The 15,564-nt window shown below is 27.5% G+C and overlaps 1 protein-coding gene across 5 annotated transcripts; it reads right to left on the bottom strand.

The window, feature by feature from the left end:
* Nucleotides 1-4,807: 4,807 nt before the first annotated feature.
* LOC113872110 lies at nt 4,808-7,390 on the bottom strand. 5 transcript variants are annotated; one of them, XM_027509385.1, is made up of 2 exons: nt 7,186-7,381; nt 4,808-7,112 (listed from the first exon to the last, which is right to left on the bottom strand). In XM_027509385.1, the coding sequence occupies exon 2, from the start codon at nt 6,702-6,704 to the stop codon at nt 5,196-5,198; it is 1,509 nt and encodes a 502-aa protein (XP_027365186.1). In that variant the 5' UTR covers nt 6,705-7,112; nt 7,186-7,381; the 3' UTR covers nt 4,808-5,195. The 5 variants fall into 5 exon arrangements, with proteins under 5 accessions (XP_027365186.1, XP_027365185.1, XP_027365189.1 ...); XM_027509384.1 differs by having other exon boundaries at nt 4,808-7,090; XM_027509388.1 differs by having other exon boundaries at nt 4,839-6,318; nt 7,186-7,385.
* Between the last annotated feature and the right edge of the window lie 8,174 nt (nt 7,391-15,564).

Here is a 15,564-nt window from a genome sequence, read left to right as displayed (position 1 = left end):
TAATAATTTGTTTTTTTTTATTAACCACCCGTTGGTACAGATTACCTTCTATTTAATATGTAATAAATCACTTGTCATTTTTTTAATGTCCTTAAACAATAGGTAACGTGGATAAAAGAAAGGAATGGGAAAAAAATAGTCTTCAAATGAGAGTTATTTTCTCATACTTCTCTCAAACACTAGGTTAATCCTCAAAATGCAAACTAGTATGGATACAATTTTACATTTTTATAATCTTAGGTTGTAATGACAATTTAGTAAGGTAGATTTTCAAAAAATAATAACAAAATATAAAAATAATATAAATTAATTTTAAATTTGAAAACATTGACACGCATAATTATATTTTTATATTATAATATTTTTTAGTTTTTATGGAAACTTTAAATTTTTTTATCTCTTTCATAATTTTTTTTTGAAACACACACAAAAAAAAAAAAACAAGAAACCACTTACTTGAAAAATAAAAGGTGGTAGAACTTAATAATCACCACAATGCTTCTAGATAGAAGATAAAAAATGAAAGTGAAATGAGATACTTTTTTAATAAATTGTAATTAATAATAAGAAATATATTAAAAAATTGTGTCACTAATATATATTTATTTCACATAATTTTAAGTTTCGATTTTGGAATGTTGAATGAGGTGAGTCCCTTCCACAAGTGGCAATTGCAATAGCGGTGCCTCTTCAGTCTTCACCAAACTTGACAGCCTTGTGACTGCCACGTGTCGTTGCCATGTCAGTGACACCCTCTCAACAAGCCTTATTTACCCTTTTCAATAATTATTTACCACGTGTTGCAACTTGCATTTGTGTCATCTCTTGCACCTACTCCACATAACTAAAATTGTCACGTGTCAAATTCTATTATAAGATATTGTTTATTATGCATAATAAATTTATTATTAAACTACCTTATTATAATAAATACTTTTTAAAATTATGTTATTCTAATAAAAAAATCAATTTAATTATTACTCACATCTCAAGTGTAATACACATTTAAATATCAATTATGATCATAAAAACAAGTTTAAGAAGTAGTCAAACATGTGAGTTACTTTGGGTACGTTGGATTTTTAAAACTACAATAAAGTCATATGTTTGGTGATGTATGTTCAATTTTTAATTTGGATTTTACTTAACAGTACCGATCGGAATTCGTACTATGCACTTTAATTGGCTTTGAACATTTCTTCGAGTAAATCCAACCATGTCAAGATGAATAATGACGTAATAATTTAAATACTTCTCTTATTTATCTTTAATTTTTTTATTTATTCATATCTTTACTCTTATATTATGATGATTTCTTTTAATTTATGAAATATTATATATAATGAAAAGTTATATATAATTTTTTATGATATTTAATATAATAATATTTTAAATAAAAAAGATTTGATATATAAATTTTCATCAGTGTAATATTACATAAATTACACGTAGCATTTTATTAAATTGTAGAATAAGTGTTAATATTTAAAATATTTTGGTAACAACATTTAGTTTTACTCCTCCTCTTTTTTATAAATGTGTAATGCTATTGGAGTATTTTTATGAATAAAAAACAGTTTTACTCATTTAAACAAGGTAATAATAATACTTTATTTAAAAAATAAAATATTTAATACTTTATTATTTCACAGTCTGTCGCATATATTTTTTAATTTTGAAACATTTTAAAATAACATATAAATTACATATTTCTGGTTGTAGTAATTGTATTTATTTATTTAAAAATAAAATTTATTATTTTATATAAATTAAAAAATATATGTTTATGTTTATAATTTTTTTAAATTATATAAAACTCATAATATTTAATATATTAAGTCTATTATTTTAAAATAAATATAAATTTGATTGTAGAGTTAAATTTAAACAATTTTATTATAATATATATATATATATATATATTAAAAGTAAAATATAGGTGCACAGATAATAATATTAACACCTACATCGATAGCTTTGAATTTTAAATATAGAATTGCTAAATGGTTTGGTTTTTTATTTCTGTTTTGCGGGACCCCAATTCTTAATTGTAATGGACTAATGGGTAGCTTAATGGTTTCATGGTCCCTTGGTGTCCATCATCATGTGGACAAACCGTTGACAAGAAAATTTGAAAAAGGGTCATATATACCCAAACAATAAAGGTAAATATGAAATAAAGGGAAAAAACAAATATCTGTCTTGTACTATTTAAGATTCAATTGTTTTAAGTTTTAGTAAAATTAATTTCAAATGAACTAATATTAATTTTTCTATAAAAAAAATAGTACATAAAAAATGAAATTTTTTTTTGATAGTTTAGTACTCTAACTTTTTTTAATTCATCATTTAATATTTATTTTGTTTAATTTATTCTTCTAAAAAACAACTAATCATTGTTAAAATATAGACATTTTGGTAAAAAAAAATAAATTATGCTAGTTTTTATACGTTACTTGCAAAATGAAAAAACTCTCAATTGATTTTAATATTAATTGGAAAAAAAAGATGACTAATCTCTATGTCTCAATCTCTCATTTTAATTGATAAAATATCCAAAATTTTTATATGTTGATCATAATATTGTATTTAGAAGGATCTCTTAATAATTTTGACTATTTATTCAGAAAAAACATTTATAGTTTTCAGTGACATTTTGACAAGATTTAATCATGTCATAACGAAAGGACTATTTTAAGATTAAAAAATACAGAATTAAATTGAAAAAAAGGTTAAATAACAAATTTAAGGCCAAAAACAGAGTTAATGTACTCAATAAATACCATTTCAAAATAATATTTTGAAAACGAGTGTAATTTTCATTGTTTAATAGGAAAATAAAGCAACATTTGAAGTGTAATTGTGAAAAAGGTTTATAAATCCCACATTTCAGACCAATTTTACTCCAAAAAATTTAAAATTTCATTCTTCTCAAGGTTGTTCCATTCATCTATCACTAATTTGTTGTTGTTTTTCACACATGCATTGGGTTTGGTATTCACAAATAGACATTTTTAAAAGGCACAAATAATTATTTAGAGTGCATTTGACAAGATTAACAACAAAACTAGTTGAAAGTTAAAAAAATAGCTAAAACTTTAAAAGTTATCTAATTAAGTTAAAAGTATTTAGTAACACTAAATGTTAGGCCAATTGCTAAATGCAAAGTAATAAATAAGAGCATTAAGACTGAGTATACCAACATTTAAAATTTAATAATTATAAATTTTAGAAAGATATAGTCCTATATTTTAAGTCATTTTAAATCATTTATCATCTTAAAATTAGGAACATAAATTTTTAATTTTACTTTTATTTATTAAAAAATATTATAAAAAAGATTTGATGATATTGTTAAATTACTTTCAAGGCATTAGCAACTTATTATTTTCTAAAATAATTAATGTTGTGACATTTATTTATTTTTATTATTGGTAACATATTTTCTTTCTTTTTAATATAATAAAGGCAAAAAAGAGTAAGGTTTAAGAAATTGAATAGGTAATGATAAAATTACTTTAAAATAATATAAAAATGACAAAAACTCACATAGTAGCTGAAATTTAAAAATACTAGTACAAATAATGTTAAAATAAAAAAGTAAATCACTACTCATTTTAGTCATTTGACCAAATATTGTTATTTTTATCGAATAAACTTTTTAGATAACAAAATAAGCTTTTAGGTAATTAAAATATCTTTTCAAACGCACTCTAAGTATAAAAAAAAAAAAAGTTAAATTTATTAGATACTAGTTTATTCAAAAAGCTTGAATATGAAGCATAATCAAATAAGATTAAGGAACTTATTTTGGTAAATTTATCCGTAAATTTTTGAAAACAAAATAAGAAGGTGATAAGAAACTCTTACAAGCTTGCATAAGCTATTTAATATCATCCATAAAATGATATTAAAAACGTGAATTAGAAATTGATGAGAAACTGAAGGAAAGAGAAAATGGTTAACAGCAGCGGTGGATATGTGTTGATAAGAGGATGATAGGGTTGGCAACGCGGCAATGAGAAAAGTATGCAATGCAATGACCAAATAAAGAGATGGACCAAAAAAAAGAGAGAAAATTAAAAAAGTTGTTAATAGAAAAGGACGTCCACTGCTCAAAAAAGGAGAGGAAGAAAATCATCATCTCAATGAGATGGCATCGTTGGCCAACAAATATGAACGAAGCACTTCCCAACTCCACTCTATCTCATCCCTCGGCAGTTCAAACACTAACCACACAGACACTAATCTACTTGGTCAACAATTGCTTCCTCATGCTTTTCTGTTACCCAAAATATCACTCCACCCATTCCCCTTTGCGTCTTTTTCCATTCAAACGGGCCTGGTCTTTCACATCTTAACAGGAATAATTCCCGAATCATAATGGGATACGTAAAATATTGTCTTTAGTCAACATATCATTCTACATATTATTAAAGAAAAACTATTCTTCAGGTAACATGTTCTTCAAGATTACTAATCCGATAAGTTGTGTTGACTTTGTCCTATTACCAATATTTCAATATAGTCTAAACAGTAGGGTATATTGAGTTTGAAATTTCAGTTAGAAAAGGCGTAGATATTATTATCTCACAGTGGTTTCTGACTTTATGTAAGACTCCCGCCCATTAATCTTATATAACATAACGAACGACTTCAACATGGTACACATAAAGTGATGCAGCGGAATAGGAGCAAGTTATTTTGTTCTCTGTGTTTATCATTGTGCTGCTAGTGCATGTTAACTCTATCATCGAGTTTAGATATATTGCAACAGCAGGATGTATCCTCAAGAACAGATACTCATGGGGTCGAAACTAAATTCTTCTCTGATAATATACATTATTTACATTGTACCCAAAATTAAAAGGCAGTTCAGAGTGACAGGATAACAAATCAGAATCTAAGTAGCGATTGAAACCAAACTATCAATTACTCCAAAGGTATGACTTGATAATTTCTTATAAATGATGAGAGCTAGCCGTTCAATACTGCTTACAACCAAAAGCATAAAGATGCACCGATACAAAAAAAGAACCAGGCCAGTCAGTGAGCTAAAATTGCTAGAGAGTAGAGACAAATGTAAGACACACAATTGTATTGCAAATAACACTGTATGGTACAAAGTTAGAAAAACAATGACATACGCACCATACTGGAATCCCTAACAATTTTTTTTTTTATAAGTGCCTATCTTAAGTTAACATAAGATCATTCCCTCCCAGATGAGGGCGACGGCAAACACGGACTTCATGCTCTTCTGGTCCCACACGATGCTTTGGCACCAGTATCTCAAGCACTGATCCTGGCCCATCATAGTATGCTTCTATGTTGGCATCTTCAGGAATTCGAGTTGAAAGAGGAATTTCTCGGACGAATTCTCCAGGAGGGCAGTGCTCTGATGATGGATCTGTAAGCTTGAATGTTCTATCATGTCTCTTGATGAAAGGTTTTCGAGATGTGCTCATACAGGAAACCTTTATGATACCATGAGTCAGAGTGTTCCTCCACGAAACTTTCACAGTTGGAAGATCTACAAAGGGCAGGCTGATAATAATCAAATAACCTTGTTCATCTTCATATATAGTTTTTGCAGCTGTAACAGGTCCATAAACACTCTTTATCACCCCGCTGAAGTCATTCAACCAGTGTGGCTCACTTGGGTGCATTTCTATGTCTGTAATCCGATCTGATGGAGGATTAACAGCCAAGTAACATTCTTCGTAATTTCCATGAGGGAAAAAGTCCTTCCTCTTTTTGCCGCTGACAGGAGATAGGTCCAACCCATCACCATTACTGTGGTTGGACAGATGAGTTGACAAATTCAGTCCAGATCCATTAAGCAGCTTCTTTGGGTGTGCATTTGGACCACCCTTGATTGGGGGAGGTGGTCTATCAAGCTCAAAGTCCGTGATGGGAAGATTTCTCCATGAACTGTAATCGCTTGCCTCAGGTGGGATTGTGAAATTCAAATCTCGGCCAGTGAGTTCAATCCACCTTTTCCGATCATCCTCATCAAGGGCCATCAGATTGGGTGAAGCAACAACCTCAATGCCATGCACACACTGAGGATTTGATAGCCCTCGATAATGCTTCCGTTGCATCCTGTGGGACCGAACAAAACCCTTGTCAACACTAAACGGAAACGGGCGCTCCCCCTGACGAGAGTGTCCATTCATGTAACTCCTCAGCTGCATCTTACCCAACGCATTCTCAGGCCTCTCCTTGAAAACCCACATGTACATGTTTTCCATGTCGTGTTGAACCATGAAAACGTCCAGCTTGAGATCAGATTTATCGAACCCTGAAACACCGTTGCTGTCCCTGACAATCTTGGCCTTAGATTTATCATTCAAAGAAGGCTTAAAGTAAAAACTGAAGAAAAACCAAGCACCCCATATGCTATCAACTCGCTTTGCACACTTCCTACCAGCTTTGGGCAGATTGAGAAAACTCTCAGTCTCATACCCTTGAGTACTAAGTCCAACATCCAAAATATCGCAAGGGTCAGGATTCCATGGCTGCGGAGGCGGGCTGCGCTCGGCAGAGAGGGGCAGATTGATATCGGGCGGACGAGAGAGTATAATTGGGCGATTCATCTCCAAATCCAGTTCCTCATGAGAAGACGCACTTGAGTCCATTGACAATAGCGTGGAGGGGTGATGATTCTCCATTGACAAAGAAGCAAGACAAGAATCGCCCATTCTACCTCATCTCGTTGATGAGTTTCATTGCTGGTCGGTACAATATTGCCATCCCAAAAAAATTCAACAAAACAACCTTATAAACACCTTCATCATATCAATCCCCACTATATCTCCCCTCCATCAAACCCCTAGATTTATCAATTGAATTGGACAGAGAAAAAAAAAATCAACAAATCCAACCTATTTAAGATAATAATTTTTCTATTTTCTTTATAAATTAATAAATAATAAATAGACCTGAACTAGAACAACAGCAACAAGAATAATATATAACACAGACACAGACAGAGTGATATCTCTTCAATCTCTAGGAGAGAGGAAGAGATTTCGGAAACGCTAAAGGGGAATTATATTTAATCCTATTGCAGGTATCTCCAAAAACCCTTCAAAATCAGGGGGAAAGCACTGAATGAAAACGAGGAAATCCATAAGAGAGAAAAGATTGTTTGAAAGAGAGAGGGAGATCTTCAAAGATTACCTTTTGGGATAAGCATCGGAGAATCGAGAAGAGGAAGCTCCATAGCCGACGATGATGCACGTCATAAAATCATCGACAACCATGTTTTCTACTTCTACAGAAAAATTTCCCCAATATTTTTCTCCCAAATAAAAACCCTAATTTTTCTTCTTTGTTAGAGGGGAAGAATGTGGTGTGGTGTGGTGTGGTGTGGTGTGAGAGAGAGAAAGAAGAGGCGTATGTGAACGTCTCATTATAAGGACAGCTTCGTAGGTTGAAGCCTCCACTGGATACCACCACCCTCCTGGACCACCGTTTCTTTACGGTCACGCTCCACTTTTCTCTCTTTTGCTTATCATAATATTTACTATCCTTTCTTTTTTAATCATATCATTCTTTAATTAATATCATAATTTTCTATCAATAATATGTAATAATGTTAAATAAGTACAAAATAATACATAAGTTTTGTACTTTTTTTTTTATTTTTTATGATAAGGTGAATTTGAAAACGCGGTTCTACTTAAGTATGAATTTAGTTAAATTTTATTATATAAAACTATTATATTATTTTATTTTTTGTGTACTAAATATTATTCTATTTAGAATAGTAGAAGTAAATAGCTCATGATTTTGTTAATTTTTAATTTATTTCAATAAAAAAAGTAGTGTTTGTTTAGAATAGCTTGTAGATAGTTTATAACTTCCCTGAGTTGTTTTTATTTGATGTTATTAAATTTATGAAATAATTTATTGTTTTAAAAAATATTAAATGAACACTTATTTTTTATCTTATCTCAAAAAATTTATAATCAAATATATTTATTGAATAAGTACTTAATTTAATTGTATTTTAAATTTTATTCTTTATTACCTTAAATAATTAAACTTTGAGATTAACAAAATTGTATATTTTATTATAAATTTCTTTAAATAAGTTAAAAAGTTATTAGAAAAAAATATAATTTTTTTTTTAAATTCTCAATGAGCACGTCTAAACAGCTGTTGCTCTCAAATTTTAACTTGTCCTCTTGTGTCCTATGTCATATATTCTCGTCTTTTGGTTAAGCTAATAATAATAATAATAATAATAATAATAATAATAATAATAATAATAATACATGCGGTTATCTGCCATATATATTTTTCTCTTGTTGACTTTAACGTGAAAAAGTTCAAGTTAATTGGTTTTGAAAACGATTTTCTCTTCAAAGTAAGGAGAGTTGGAAGATATAAGTATATATTCTTATTAAAAAATTATCTTTTAATAAGAGATTAAAATATTAAATATTAAATATTAAAATTAAGCCTCTCAATATCAAAATAAGGAAAGCAACTTCCTGTCCTGTTATGATGTCTCGCTAGCCACCCTTAATCGAAGCGTTATACAGAATTTATGATATAAATCTTTATAAAAAAATTATAAAATAAATATTTAATTAAATTATGTTGCTGAACGTATTTTATATTCATTGTAATTCAAATAAATTACATTTATCATTAAACTATTAACTTATTCATATCCAATACTAATTAAATGCTACTAAAACAATCATAAGAAATCACCTACCCATATTATCACCATTTGACCATTTCGTTGACTGTTTTCTCCAAATTATCAACTATTAGTAGGTATTATCCCATTGTTTGTGGAATGTTTTTCATGTGATTACAGCTCTATTCTTTGAGAATTGGTGTTTGAAGAATATTTGAACGAACATTTAATCACATATGTAACTTTTTGTTTTATTAGTAAAATTTGTTCACTCCATGAATATTACCAAATTTGAATAATTTTTTAAAATAAAATATGTATTTATAAATATTTTTAAATTTTACAATTTTAAAATTAATTTTTTTGAAATATTGGACTCTTTGCTTCTTGTATTTTAACCTTTATCTCATGTTGATGTTGTGGATGCTTCTATCTTAAGATGTTTACATACCGGATTGAATTGATTTTGATGAAAAAAAAGTCAATTAATCATTCTAATTTAATTAACTTTATTATGTTATTTGAATGGTTTAGTTCAATCTAAATTTGTTTGGATTCAATAAAATATTTGGTTTTTGATTAAGAGATGTTTTTAATATATAATTTCATCGAACTATAAAATTATAATTCCATTAAAATACATCAAACTATAACAAACACACCGAGTATAACTTCAAATAAATTAATCGAAACGCAACTCTAATTGTAAAAATAATTTCAAATTAATTATCATTTTCACAATATGTGCCCAAATATAAAAGAAAGGAATAAGATTTATTGTGGTAAAATAAAAAAAATCTAAATATACATATATCTTAAGAGCTTTTCAATTAAAAATTATTTTAAATATAATTATATGAATTTATTTTTATCATTTTTCAAATTTGCTGCTAAAAAACAACTGTCCTTTATTTATTTTTTTACTTTTTTTTTATAAAATTGTTTCGTTTTGATTTTGATCACCATTGTTTATAACGATTGAATAATCACATAGTTACTCTTCAGGTTGGGCAGCTTAGGTGTTTGTGACGAGATTAACCAATGTTGCTATGGGTCGAGTCCTATCTCATAAACAATAATTTGATAATTGGATTAATTATTAAATATATTTTTTAATATTATATAATATGTTGAATAAAATTAACATAATTATAAAAAAAATTATTAAAATTATCTTACATATTTTATAAAAGAAAAATATATGATAAATAGTGGTTAATGTATTTGGTTTAATTAGTCGAATCGATCAATCTATTAAAATCTTAATTTAAAACTATGCTAATGAATATCTAAAGAATAGTCATGTTCTAAGTTGCACGGCTACCGATTAAGGTTCCCAATTGAAAAGCTATTGCGAAGACTTCAGTTCAATGCATGGTTTTGATTTAGAATATGAAACGAGTTGATATTTCTTGAATGAGTCTCGAATAGATGAAAGGGGCCCTTATGCAATATTAAGAATATATGTGGTGCATATTTCAGATAGTGATAGTCTTCATTGGCTTAATGGAAAATGAAATCTTGGAAGTGACCACTATTTTGCATTGAAATATCCTCAGAAGGGTAGAATTAACCTCTTTTTTCTCGAAAAATATGTTGGGTGGTTTATTCTTATCGTGAAAGACTAAAATGGGAATGTGTCTTTGACTAAATCGAAAAGGCAAAAAAAATATTCAAGCTATAATTAAAATGATTAAAGCATTATCGAACTGTAATATAAAAAATTATTAAAAGTGCAATTACATACATAATGCGTAAATTATAGACCTAAATGCACACCACGCCTATGAAGCAAGTACGAGGTACTTTAATCCACCTAAACGGCGTTATATTTTTCTTTTCATCTGTACTTCTGTTACATGAACACGGAGTTATTATAGTTTAATCATATGTTTCAAAATCTATAACAAAAGTTTCTATTTAAAACACGCAAATTAATCAGCATGGGTTATTATGAATTAACTTTTAATTTCAATTTCGAGTCTAAGTAAATATAAGATATATTATAATTTTTAAGAAAAAAATTATTTTTAATTTTATATATTTTTTGTCCAGACTGTATATATATATATTTTTAATTAAAGAATATAATTTGAACGCTAATTAACACGAAAAAATAAAGGAAAATTAAGAAGAAAAAAGTGCTGCCCACCAATTAGTGACATTCTTCTTTTATTGGTGGGATGTGGCTATCTGTTGCATCACGATGGAAAGTGGAATTACTTTATTAGTGTTGGCCCTGTATTGCATGTTGGTTCCTTTATATTTTTGTGTTCATTTCCCAAATAGTGAAAAGGGCAAGAGAAGTTCAGGTACAATTATCATCTTATAAAATTCTATTATTGTAACCTTTTTCACTTTTCCTCCTCTCCAACTAAACGAAGTTATAGATTAGTCAGTCATGATGCTAAGTGCAACGATTAATATAACTATAATTAAGTTATTCTCCATGAAAACTTGCCTTGATACAATGATAATGCTAGCATGGTCCATTGAGTTTGAGTGTATGTGTCAAAGGACAAATTGCTGACAATATACAGTTTCCTCTAGCCATGAAAAAACCACGTACATGCTTACGTTGTTCTTGTTTCCATGGTTGCAAGTTTTCCACCTTCATTCATCTTCCTTTCCATGTCACCAACAAAAGTATAGCTTAACACCCTTTTGGCTCCTTCACCAATAGACAATGAAATTTTACTGCTTTATATGTATTTATTTTCAGTTTTTTTAATTGGTATTTTTATTATTTTATCACACATAACAATAATTTATATATAATAAAGAGAATTTTTATTTAAATATTTGTTTCTAAAATATATTTTTCTCTCTCTTACAGATACTAATAATAAAAGTATTTCACATAAAAATTTAATAAAATAAAAATAAATATATAAAATTAGCAATTGATATTCTTTATAATATTTTTTTAAAAATTAATATGTTAATACTATTAAATAATAAAAAATTTATTTATTTATTAATTTTTTGGTTACTTGTCTTTGAATATACACTTAAATAAATTATTTTTAGGATTACAAAATCTTAAAAGATGTTAAAATCATGACAACATACGAGAATTTACTTATTTTTAATTAAATAAAATTATGATTAGACGAAAAGTATATAAAAATATTATCTCAATTTTAATAATAATTTTAATTTTTTATTTAAATTATGTGTTTTTTTAGAAAAAATTATATTTAAATAAAAATTTTATGATGTAACTATCTTTATTAGTATTTTTTTTCATACATAATATTTAAATCCAAAATATTACTTAAACAAATTTCAATATTTAAATATTAGCAAAAAAAATTTCAATATTTAAACTCGATTTATAATAGGTCATCGAGTAGAGTTGATTCGTTTGGATTGTTTTAGTGATATATTTCCTTTGTTTTTATTTTTTTTATTTAAAGAAAAAATCACGAGTCAAAAAATTAATTAGTTTGTTAAAATTAATAATTAAATTTATTAATTTTTTTAACACTTCTACAGCTATTTTGTGTGAACAAAAGGATAATAACGAAAGAATAATAATCAATACTTTGTTAAATTTATGTATAGATAAACAAGTATGAAAAGAAAAATTATGATAAATAAATAACAACAAATGTAGTATAATGTAAAATACGTGACAATTGGAATCAAGCAAACAGGAACGTGCAAATCTGTCTATGATTATTTTCCAACAAAAATTTATTAAGATGGGCGTAAATATAAATATTTTATTACTTACCATTTCTCATACCTGTAATTTATTTGATATATTATTTTTTTTAAAAGAACTACGCTTATACTTCTATAACTTTACATTCACAATTATTAATTATATCTTTATAATTTTATATTCTCATCTCAAAATTAAAAATCAACTCTCTCTTGCCAATTACTGTCTAACATTATCATCTTTCTTGTTGTGTCGCCCTATCATTGAAAAGTTATTTTTTAAGTTTGTCGATGAAGAAACAATATTAACTAATTGTTTAACAATTTCATCTTTATAATTAAGATGAAAAAATAACACTTTTTATTGAACTAAAATATGAATATTCAATCTGAATATAAACATTTAAGTACCCAAAAAGTATGAAAATGAATAAACTTTATATATGTTTTTTAAAATAAAAATACAAAAAATATTATGATACCCCACCTCCATAAATTTTTGGGTAGAGGTGGACTTTTCCCTCGTGTCCTCTCTTAGTTTCCAAAATAAAAAAGAAGAAGAAATCATTAATTGCCGATGCAATTGGCCCAACTCAATGTCGGAAGAAGTCTTAATTTGATTTTGCTTGAGAATGGATATTCATTGAAAAGTGATATATATAAATATTATATTCTAAGCTACTTTGAAGGATGTCCTTTCCTTAAACTGATATAACTTATCATCCTTTTTGGGATTATATATATTATTAAAACAAGACACTGCTCATCAGCTCATATGTGTCTTTGAGACTTTTTTTCAAGTAATTTAATTATTTATTTATATTTTAAACGCATATTTTTATTCTCTCTTATAACTTTCAAATATTTATTTTCATGTATTACTTAAATGAAAAAATATTCCTACAATACAGGCTTTATAATTATAAAATAATTAAGCAACGATGGGAGAGAGAACAAGTGGCGTCTCATTAGGAGCTACACTTTCCACTATATAGAATTGTTGTGGCATCGTTGACGAGATGAAAATTGCAAGATGAGAGAAGAAACAAAGCATGATGATACAAGATCATTTCTTTATTGCTAATTATTGAGAAAAGGGGGATGCAACTAGATCTTGGAAAACCTATTCTATTCCTCCACTTTGTGGAAAATGGAAATGGGCATTATTTTAAGTTAAAAAGCTACCATCAAAATCAATTTTTAATTTGTGTAGTGGACACATGGTGCATCAGATCAGATATCAACGTATCAGTTATCACCTATAAATGTGTTCAGCCGCTTATGCCGTCGGTAACAATAATACCCAACGTTAAATCATATTCTTAGATGCTATACATATAATCTTATTTTCCATTTTCCAAATGTTTATTATGATTATTTTGTGATGATATAATATGCCTTTTAATTATGCAAGATCACTGTTATTTTGAAGTGTTGAGTATGTAATATATTGAAATTAAAGTTAATTATATTTAGGCCAAAAATAAAATGATATCTTATCCTAATCTTAATATATTCAAAGGTGCTTTGTAAAGTTTTGTCCGTACGAGGTACAACCCAAACCAGATGAAAACTGGCCATTGGCCAATCCGGCCTTTGAGCTCTTACAAGGGCAAGTTAGAAGCTAAGCTCTCATGTCATCTCCATTTTTTAAAAGTGAAAATAAGATATGAGAAACTATCTCCTTTCAAACTTGTCATGCACCATCCATGTGGGGTATGTTGGAAAGAAAAGAAAAAGGTCAACAGAAAATATAAGAGATGGAAAACAAATAGAATAAGATATTGAATATTTATTAACACTTAATCGTCTGGTTATATTTTTTTTATAGGTAAAACAAATATTATTAAAAAGAGTTCAAGGAGAACTCAAAATCCATATACACAAAAAATTACTTACTCAAAAAAATAAAAAGCAAAAATATACTTATGCAAAATTGAGACAGATACAATTTTGTGGGTTCAAATACCAATAAGCTAACATAATAGCTTCTCCCTTACTAACAAGTGATAATCATTTCCAGGATCTCAGAATAATAGAATTTAGGACTTCTCTCTCATCCAAAACACCATTGAAAAATATAATTTTATTTCTATGCAACCACAAAGATCACACTGTACTTACCCAAATAATTAATAAGCATAATAGTTTTGGAATAATTTCAATTCGTCTGATTATATTTTAATAGATAATACATTGTTTAAAATATAAAAAAAATTAATAATTCTATGTTTATCAATATCTAAATTATATTAAATATTATGTATATACTATTCATAATAATATCATAAGAATTAATCGTTAATTTAATAAAATTTTATTTCAATAAAAAAACGTTATTAAATGTATTATTTCAAATGATAAAATCAAAATACAACACAAACCAAAGACAGGCTTGAAGCTACTTTCAAAATTTCCGATTTAGATAATTTTAAGAACACTCTGTTTTTTCTTTTAATATTTAATCTAATTATAAAAAATTACTGCAACACAATTTAAATTATAAATGTATATATACAGTTTTTGACCACTCATAATATATTTAAATTTGTTTTATATATTATAAAAATAATCTGCAGAAGATAATATAAATAGCCGACATTACGTTATCTTGGAGCGTCCAATAATTTGTACATAGATGGTCGGAGAGAGAACAAGAAAGAGGGTGTTACCTGTGAATGGAATGTGTATAAGGTCTCAAGTCTCAACGATCTGGTATGCGTGATTATCGCGTTATGTGATAAGATAAGAATTGTCTCAAAACTCCGTAGAGACTACACTACCTTTTTGCCTTTAGGTGTACGGCACATTTTTTATTTCATCACTACTTTAAGCAACTTATTTTAAAGTCCAAAATATGTATTTATTCAGGTAAATTTATTTGTGAAATCAAATTTTTTTAGTATTTATTTTTTTCTATGGATGGAGTTTGAATCTGAATTTTTATTTAATAAAAATCAAGTTCTTTCTCGTTTAGATTAATATGTATTAGTTGCATGTACAGCACTCTTATTCATAAACAATAACAAAGTTTTTCTTCTTATTTACCAAACTTTTTTTTCCTTTCAGAAATGTCGTTAACATGAGCTTTTCTGAAATAAGGTTTTTTTTTCCTATATTTTTCTTATTTTATTTTATGGTTGGTGACGCAATAAAGTAGTTGAAGATTTTTTAGGGCTCACTCCAAAACAAAGCCCCACAAATATCTCGTGTATCTCGCATGCATCTCTCTCCTT

Source organism: Abrus precatorius, unplaced genomic scaffold (genome assembly GCF_003935025.1).
Source record: "Abrus precatorius isolate BTA unplaced genomic scaffold, Abrus_2018 Scaffold7, whole genome shotgun sequence".
NCBI classification, from domain to species: domain Eukaryota; kingdom Viridiplantae; phylum Streptophyta; class Magnoliopsida; order Fabales; family Fabaceae; genus Abrus; species Abrus precatorius.
Note: the sequence above shows the minus strand (reverse complement) of the source record. Positions and strands in the feature narration are given on the sequence as shown.